General features: G+C 44.5%; 1 protein-coding gene across 2 annotated transcripts in view; it reads left to right on the top strand.

Annotated features, from left to right (window-relative positions):
* The window catches only part of TYR (tyrosinase), a 63,345-nt gene extending 56,347 nt beyond the window's left edge, over positions 1 to 6,998 (top strand). Inside the window, exons 5-6 of one of the 2 annotated variants that reach the window (XM_087722071.1) lie at positions 5,307 to 5,309; positions 6,688 to 6,998. In XM_087722071.1, the coding sequence (XP_087578197.1) occupies positions 5,307 to 5,309; positions 6,688 to 6,908 (224 nt within the window). In that variant the 3' untranslated portion in view covers positions 6,909 to 6,998. The remainder of the gene's footprint in view (positions 1 to 5,306; positions 5,310 to 6,687) is intronic. The other variant, XM_087722070.1, reaches the window with a different exon arrangement.
* Positions 6,999 to 9,263: the final 2,265 nt, after the last annotated feature.

Below are 9,263 nucleotides of genomic sequence, written 5' to 3' on the forward strand. Positions count from 1 at the left end.
ACTTTAGGCATGAGAAATATATACGCTTAACCGGAAGTTATTGTGTCGTTGTGATTCTTCATGCCTGACAATAACCCCAAACCAATGTGCACATACATGTACACCTCTGCACAAAATGCACAGGTACAGTATAGGTGGTAGCTTGCTCAATAGTAGTAACTGGTGAGAGGGATCTTGGAGTCCTAGTGGACAATCACTTAAATATGAACCAGCAGTGTGCAGCAGCTGCCAAAAAAAGCCAACATAGTTCTCGGCTGCATAAACAGCCTAATTTTTACAATACAAACCTGTGAACCTCTGTGTAGAATTGTATATACTCTTCAAGAACAGCCAGCCAAAGTTTTCCCCTTTAAAAATGCAGTTTAACAACCACATAGAATAGAATATAACACAGTTGGAAGGGACCTTGGAGGTCTTCTAGTCCAACCCTCTGCCTAGGCAGGAAACCCTGCACCACTTCAGAGAAATGGCTATCCAACATCTTCTTAAAGACTTCTAGTGTTGGGGCATTCACAACTTCTGGAGGCAAGTTGTCCCACTGATTAATTATTCTGTCAGGAAATTTCTTCTCAGTTCTAAGTTGCTTCTCTCCTTGATTAGTTTCCATCCATTGCTTCTTATTCTACCCTCAAGTGCCTTGGAGAATAGTTTGACTCCCTCTTCTTTGTGGCAACTCCTGAGATATTGGACGACTGCTGTCATGTCTCCCCTAATCCTTCTTTCTATTAAACTAGACATACCCAGTTCCTGCAACCGTTCTTCATATGCTTTAGCCTCCAGTCCCCTAATCATCTTTGTTGTTCTTCTCTACACTCTTTCTAGAGTCTCCACATCTTTTTTACATCGTGGCGACCAAAACTGGATGCAGTATTCCAAGTGTGGCCTTACCAAGGCATTATAAAGTGGTATTAACCCTTCATGTGATCTTGATTCTATCCCCCTGTTGATGCAGCCTAGAACTGTGTTGGCTTTTTTTGGCAGCTGCTGCACACGCCTGGCTCCTATTTAAATGTTTAAATGTAACATGGAATGCTACCAATGAGCCCCTTCTAAAGACTTGTTTTGGGAATCCGATCAGGTGGCACTGAAAAACCTCTATTGAGTTCCAATGAAACAATGATGACAGTTGACCAATTGGCATTAATTAGAGTTGACAGCCCACAGGGACTCTCCTCTTGAGATATATGTGTTTAAACACCAATAACGTGTGGCTGAAAACAAAATTAAAATGTCAAATTAACAGGAGGGATTAGAAAAAGAAAAATTTAGCCCTAGGCAATTTTGAGGGAGGTCAGGAGGAAAGGAAAATAAAAGTAATTGAAAAGAGAAAGGGAGACAAGAGGAAGGAAGGGATTTTCTCTTCCCTGCCCCTGTCCGCTCATCCTGCAGATAATATGCTGTAGCTTATTACAGCTGTTATCTTCCGCATTGACTTAATTATTCGCAGAAACAGTCAATCTTTGGAAAAGTAATTATGATTTCTTTTCAAGGCTATTGGAACAGGTACCTGTCAGCAGAGGAGTTCAGGCCAGAAATGAATGCAGGGACATGCTGGAGGTGACTTTAGTCAGATTTAGCAGCCAACGTCTTTGATTGATAAATGACTTTTTAATGGTAGGAATGACAATCTTCGGATTCATGCAGTTTCCCAGACCCATTTTTTTAAAAAACCCACAGCAAAGGGGCTATTTCTGGCAAGCTTAGATTTTCTAAAAGAATTATACTCTAAAGCAAACTCAAGGCCCGCGGCCCACATCCAGCCCGCTAGGTGCTTAGATCTGGCCCATGGGCGGCCTGGAAACAGCGAAGGGCCGGCTCGCAGTGCATCCGCCAGCAAAAATGGAGCTTGGAAGGGCCATTTTCGCTGGCCGAGTGCTCGGGCTGCCATGAGTGACATGACTAGTGACAAGGGATGACAAGCTGGCCATGCCCACCCAGGCCACGCCCATCCCATCCCCCCCAAGGTCAAACACAACCCTGATGCAGCACTCAATGAAATCAAATTTGACACCCCTGCCATAAATTATGATCCCAAGACTGTGACAGGCTAAAAAGACTTGTTTTGGCACAGCCTTTTAATTCTGCTTCTGCCAAAGAAAACTGTAAGTCTTGGTTTTTTCCCAGTGGTGAAATTCAATTTTATTTTTTACTACCGGTTCTGTGGGTGTGGCTTGGTAGGCGTGGCAGGGGAAAGATACTGCAAAATCTCCATTCTCACCCCACTTCAGGGGAAGGATACTGCAAAATCTCCATTCTCACCACACTTCAGGAAAAGGATACTGCAAAATCTCCTTTCCCACCACACTTCAGGGGAAGGATACTGTAAAATCTCCATTTCCACCACACTTCAGGAAAAGAATACTGCAAAATCTCCTTTCCCACCACACTTCAGGGGAAGGATACTGTAAAATCTCCATTTCCACCACACTTCAGGGGAAGGATACTGCAAAAAAAGTAGGTAGGTAGCTAGAGGGATAGAGAGGGAGAGAAAGAGAGAGAAATAGGTAGGTAGGTAGGTAGAGAGAGAGAGAGTAGTTAGGTAGGAAGGTAGATAAAGAGAAAGACAGAAATAGAGAGAGAGAGAGAGAAATACAGTAGGTAGGGGGAGAGAAAGAGTGTAGGTAGGTTGGTAGGGAGAGAGAGAGAGAGAGAGAAGAGAGAGAGAGAGAGAGAGAGAGAGAGAGAGAGAGAGAGAGAGAGAGAGAGAGAGAGAGAGAGAGAGAGAGAGAGAGAGAAATACAATAGGTAGGTAGGGAGAGAGAGAGAGAAATAGAAATAGAGAAATACAATAGGTAGGAAGAGAGAGAGAGAGTAGGTAGGTTGGTAGGTAGATGGGGGGAGAGAGAGAAATACAGTAGATAAGTAGGGAGAGAGAAGGTAGGTAGGTACGTAGGTAGATAGAGGGGGGAGAGAGAAATACACTAGGTAGGTAGGGATAGGGGTAGAGAGAGAGAAATAGAAAGAGATAGAGAAAGAAATACAGTAGATTGGTAGGGAGAGAGAGTAGGTAGGTTGGTAGGTAGAGGGATAGAGAGAAAGAGAGAGAGAGAGAGAGAGAGAAATACAGTAGGTAGGTAGGGAGAGAGAGAGAGAGAGTAGGTAGGTTGGTAGGTAAAGGGATAGAGAGAAAGAGAGAGAGAGAGAAAGAGAGAGAAATACTGTAGGTAGGTAGGGAGAGAGATAGAGTAGGTAGGTTGGTAGGGAGAGAGAGAGAGAGTAGGTAGGTTGGTAGGTAAAGGGATAGAGAGAAAGAGAGAGAGAGAGAAAGAGAGAGAAATACTGTAGGTAGGTAGGGAGAGAGAGAGAGTAGGTAGGTTGGTAGGTAGAGGGATAGAGAGAGAAAGAGAGACAGGAATACAATAGATAGGTAGGGAGAGAGTAGATAGGTATGTAGGTAGATAGAGGGGGAGAGAGAGAGAGAAATACAGTAGATAGGTAGGGAGAGGGAGAGAGAGAGTAGGTAGGTAGGTAGAGAGAGGGGGGAGAGAGAGAAATACAATAGGTAGGGAGAGAGAGAGAGTAGGTAGGTAGGTAGAGGGATAGAGAGAGAAATACAGTAGGTAGGTAGGGAGAGAGAGAGAGTAGGTAGGCTGGTAGGTAGAGGGATAGAGAGAAAGAGAGAGAGAGAGAGAGAGAGAGAGAGAGAGAGAGAGAGAGAGAGAGAGAGAAATACAGTAGGTAGGGAGGGAGAGAGAGAGAGAGTAGGTAGGTAGATGTTTCCAGGTGTATTTATCCATGTGCTGGAGAAGGAAATTGCTGAAGCACCTAAGACTTTCTTTCTGCTGGCACAGCACTTGATCAATGTAATTCTCATCAATCAGTTAAAGAGCTTTCCAAAAGGAAAAAAAAAAACCTTGTTGCACGCTGCAAACCTCCCCAAATCGTTTTTTCCAAATAAAAGGCATGAATAGCCTTGGGGGGGGGGGCCTGCAGAGTGCTCCTGGACGGGGTTGGCCCCCCCAACTAGCAAAAAACCAGCCCATTTTTCGCAAAAATGGGCCCGTTTTTTGTCAAAAAAAATTACATGCATAGCCTTACGGAGGCTTATAGAGTGCTGCTGGGGCGTAGGGGGGCAAAAAACGGCCCATTTTTTGCTCATTTCTGCCCTCCCCAGCCCCCAGGAGCTCTCTGAAAGCTTCCATAAGGCTATGCACGGCCAGTTTGGTGAAGGGGCGGGGCTTTGGGGGGCAAAAAAAATTGCTGTATTCAGTGTATAAGACGCACCCAGATTTTCAGCCTCTTTTTTGAGGAAAAAGGGTGCGTCTTATACTCTGAAAAATACGGTAGTTAACATGGTCGTTAAGTGAACCTGGTTTCCCCATTGATTATGCTTGTCAGGTTGCAAAAGGGGCTCACAATACTCTGGGACACTGCAATGGTCATAAACGTGAATCAGATGTCAAGCGTCCGAATGTAGGGGACGCTACAATGGTCATAAGTGTTAAAAATGTTCGTACCTCACTTTTTTCAGTGCCCTTTTAACTTTGAATGGCCACTAAATGAACTGTTGTAAGTTGAGGACTACCTATGCACGGTTTTTATAGGTATTCTCCCCCGTGTGTGTCGCACAGATCCATTTTAGTTGGTGAACTGCAGTTTCTGAAAGGTGTAAGAATTATTTAGTCTGCTTATTTACTACAAAGTGTTGATTCCAAGGGAAGGAGATGAAAAAAAAAATCTCTAATTTTAGATCAGATGCAGTCACGAAGTGAATTGTGTCCAATTTTTTGGCATTTCGGCATGGTCATTAAGTGGGTCGCCGTGGTCATAATGCGAACAAGGCGTTCCTCATTGACCTTGGTGGTCAGAATCCCTTTGGTAAAGGCATAAATGGCGGTAAGATGATTCTGCAACATGGCAACCGTTGTACATGCAAGTTGCCCAGGAACTGGATTTTGATCACGTGGCCCCCAGGGACACAACAGTCGTAAAGTGTGAAGAACAGCCATAAGTCACTTTTTCAGCATTGTCGTAACTCCAAATGGTTGTTAAACAAATGGTCATAAGTCAAAGACTACCCGTACTTCAGCTTCCAGTAGCATTTACCTCAGTTTCACCTTATTACTACCTCAGAAGTTATTGCTTCCTGAAAGTTGAGGATTTCAGCTCCCGACTTGATCGAGATGGATTGGCATTGATCCAAATCTTCCCCCAACTCTCTACCCCATTATCTTTCATTGCGCTTGATTGGCCATATGGCTATCCTAGACTACTTACATCAATAGCAGAGGGATATTCATTTTATACTCTGCCTTTTTAACCTACACTCATTAAGTGGCAGCATCTAACCTGAGAGTACCTGAGAGACCGCCTCCTGCCAATTACCTCCCGTAGACCGATCAGATCGCACAGACTAGGCCTTCTCCGGATCCTATCTGCCAGCCAAAGTCGGCTGGCGACTCCCCGGGGGACAGCCTTCTCTGTTGCAGCTCCAGCCCTCTGGAACAAGCTCCCCATGAAGATCTGGACCCTTACTACTCTCCCGGCCTTCCGCATAGCCACTAAGTCCTGGCTGCTTCGGCAGGCCGGGGGGCTGTTGTAGTATCCAGCCCCATGGTAACTATGAATGTTGTGTATTTTAAATTGTTGTTTTGTCTATTTATCCCCTTCCCCTGTTTATTGTAAGCCGCCCGGAGTCCTTCGGGAGTGGGTGGCATACAAGACCAATAAACTAAACTAAACTAAACTAAACTAAACTAAACTAAACTAAACTAAACTAAACTAAACTAAACTAAACTAAACTAAACTAAACTAAAAACTGGGATTGATTCCAAAGAGGTAAGAAGGTCCATACCGGTTGGTCCTTGATGAAACAGCCATGGCCTTCTAACTTTGGCTCCCCAAGAAAGCACAAATCACAATCTTAGTCCCCAAAAGCCTCTTTTATTTAGACGGCTGAGAATTATGGTCATTCACAGTCCGTAATGATTCACAAACAATCTGTGAAGAGTCCGACACATGTCTGCCTGAGTTGCCACAGTCTTTCAGGGTAATGTTGATAAGAACCCACCTTTATCTCCCTTGAAATGCTGCCAGAGACCTAATTGCCAATTAGTTTTGCAAGGCCAAAGGTAGCACAGAGTCAAACAGGACTTCTCAAAGCTTGAACCAACTATATGAACTAATTGCGTCCTGCAAAGGCTCATGTCCCATTCCTTCCTCTTTTATGTCTTATGGGAGGGGCCAATCATCTCCAAGCCTTACTCCCAAGTGGTGGGTTGCAGCCGGTACGCCTTGGTATGGGCGGACCAGTGCTTGCCCAGAGCACCGGGTACCGTTCCAGTACGGTGCTCCGAAGGGCCCGCCCACCCACCCGAGCTCCTTAACTGTATTTGAGCTCTTCGGCGCTTCCGCACACAGAGCACCCGCTGCTTGCGTGACACTCCGCCGAGCAGCTGGAGTGTCATAGAGGTGTCACAAGAGGTGAGGATGCATGTGCGCACTGTGTGCGTTCAATTGGTGGACGCTGGGCTCCATTGCAACCGTATCGGTTGCAACGGGATCCAGAACCCACCACTGCCCAAGTTGCTCACAGGTGGGTGGGTGGGGCTACATTCGGTGTATAAGACTCACCCAAATTTTCACCCTCTTTTAGAGGGGAAAAAAGTGAATCTTATACTCTGAAAAATACGGTATTTCATGTGAAATAAAAGACATATTCTTTTTTTTTTGTTTCCTTTTTTACAGCCTCTCCCTTTCAGACTTTCTTCACCCCTTACTTGGAACAAGCTCGTCAGATCTGGCCATGGTTACTTGGAGCTGCTGTGATTGGTGCCATAATAGCAATGGTGGTCAAAGGACTCATCACACTAGGGACTCGAAAGAAGAAAAGAAGCATGGAAGAGACCCAGCCTTTACTCATGGAGGATGAAAATTATCCACACCTCACATATCAGTCACACTTATAAAACCATCCTGGCACTGACACCTAAAGCTAACTTTGTGATGATGAAGAAAATATGTGTTGGCATGTCGCCAAAGTGCTCTTTCATAAGGCAACTGGATTTCGTTTTTCCTTGAAGATGTTTCACTTCTCATCCATGAAGCTTCTTCAAAGCTGACTGAATGATGGAGGATGGAAGGATTTATATTCCTTGCAATCCTCTGGTTGTTAGTGCTCCCTCTGAGGATCATTGAGGCCGCTTGGAGGTGTATCTGGGTCATCCGAATAGTGCCAATGGATGTGGAACCTTCCTGCAGCTGCTGATAGGACTCTTGCAACCAGTGGTGGGATTCAAATAATTTAACAACAGGTTCTCTGCCCTAATGACCAGCTGGGTAGGCGGGGCTCAGTGGTCATGTGACTGTGTAGGTGTGGCTAACTCAATATCACTCACATCAATGGGCGCTTCGCCTTAGCTATTACAATGTAATAAGGATTAACCGGAGAGGCAGTTTCTGTAAGCAGGGCAATAAAGATGAGGCTAGAAACAACAACAGAATGTTTCCTCCCTGCCATCCTTATAGGATTAGCCCCGTAAAGTGGAAAAAAACAAAATGAGATTTCTTCCAACAACCGGTTCTCTGAACTGCTTAAAAAGCTAATAACCGGTTCTCCCGAATAGGTGTGAACTGGCTGAATCCCACCACTGGTTGCAACCAGGAGATAGATCAGTGGTGGGAGGCTCCCAGTTTAACAACCAGTTCAGTGATCGCAGAGCTGTGTGTGCATGCACAAGTTTGAAGAAATCTCTACTTCTGGGTTTCTTCAGAGGAGAAACACCAGTGGTGAAATTCAATATTTTTTACTACTGGTTCTGTGGGCATGGCTTGGTGGGCGTGGCAGGGGAAGGATACTGCCAAATCCCCATTCCCACCCCATTCTGGGGCCAGCCAGAGGTGGTATTTGCTGGTTCTTCAAACTACTCAAAATTTCCGCTACCGGTTCTCCAGAACCTGTCAGAACCGGCTGAATTTCACCCCGTAGTAACACAGCTGATTCTTGTGGCAATTTGCTCTGCCGCGCGAATCAGCTGAGAGGATAAAGGTAGGAAAATAGCATGGGTTGGCGGGTAGCCCAATCCGATCATCGGGATGAACCAGTTCGCTCCCAGCTAAAATCACCAGAAGGTGACAACACCATTCAGTCAGAATTGAAGAAGCTTTTTGGATGAAAAGTGAAATTTATTTAAGGAAAAACAAAGTCCAGTTGCCTTTTGAAAAAGCACCTTTGGGACAACCATGACCTGGAGGACTGCGAATCTCCATAGACATTTGTGATGGCCATCTTTTGAGGGTTTCCAAACTTATTGATGTTTACAGAATATTTTCCTACATATTCCTCCTCCTCTACAAAATAGCTGTCATTGTGTGTGATTCTTGCAGCAAGCCTCTCTGGTGGATTTAGAAACAGATCAAAAAATGTGGGAAACCCTTTTAATCCCTATGGCGCTATGGATTGGATCTCCTTCCTGAGGTCACTCCATGTTAAACGTTGAGAGAAAACCAAGAGTTTGCACATCTGCTGGAGTCCCATTGACCTTGACCTGTAAATCCAAAAGTTATTTTAAGATGCTAATTGAAATTAAAGTCACTGAAAACTGTCCAATAGTCATTTCAAAGCTGACTTTGGTCTCCTTTGTATCTGCAACTAAGTTGGTTGAGTGATGAGGAAAGGATAAAGGTTTTCTTTTTTAATGTATGCTTGCGTTGTCTGAATGGTACATATTATATTAGAATAGAATAAAATAACAGAGTTGGAAGGGACCATTTATTTGCCCTTAGACTATGAGAGTTAGAAGGAATCAAATATTTCAGTTCTACTATAGACGTATAGTGAGGAGTTGGTAGATTTCAACAACTCCCAGCTCAACTAACTTTCTCTGTAAAAACAACTTGGATGAATTAGAATAGAATGGAATGGAATGGAACGGAACAGAACAGAATAGAATTCTATTCAGTACAGTAGAAGCCATTTTAAGACACAACAGGCTGTATCTTAACAGAACACACACCCCGAGGGGTATTAGCGGTGTCTTACCTCCACAATATTTGTTCTAGAGAGCAAGTAATCTGTGTACCAAGTTTGGGTGAAATTTCTCAAGGCATTCCAGAGTTATGCTGGAACATACACAGGCACACACACACACAAAGCCATTGTGATGGACTTGTGGGTGTGGGGGCAGGACAGAGGTGGGTTCCTCTGTAGAACTGGTTCGTCAAATCTATCAAACCGGTTAGAAGAGGTTCCACCAGTAGACCCGGAAAGCAGGCCACACCTACAGAAGAGGTTCCAAAATTTTTTGAAACCCACCACTCACACA

This window comes from Thamnophis sirtalis, unplaced genomic scaffold, assembly GCF_051295495.1.
Source record: "Thamnophis sirtalis isolate CommonGarterSnake01/CBP01778 unplaced genomic scaffold, rThaSir2_p1.2 scaffold_8, whole genome shotgun sequence".
Lineage (NCBI taxonomy): Eukaryota > Metazoa > Chordata > Lepidosauria > Squamata > Natricidae > Thamnophis > Thamnophis sirtalis.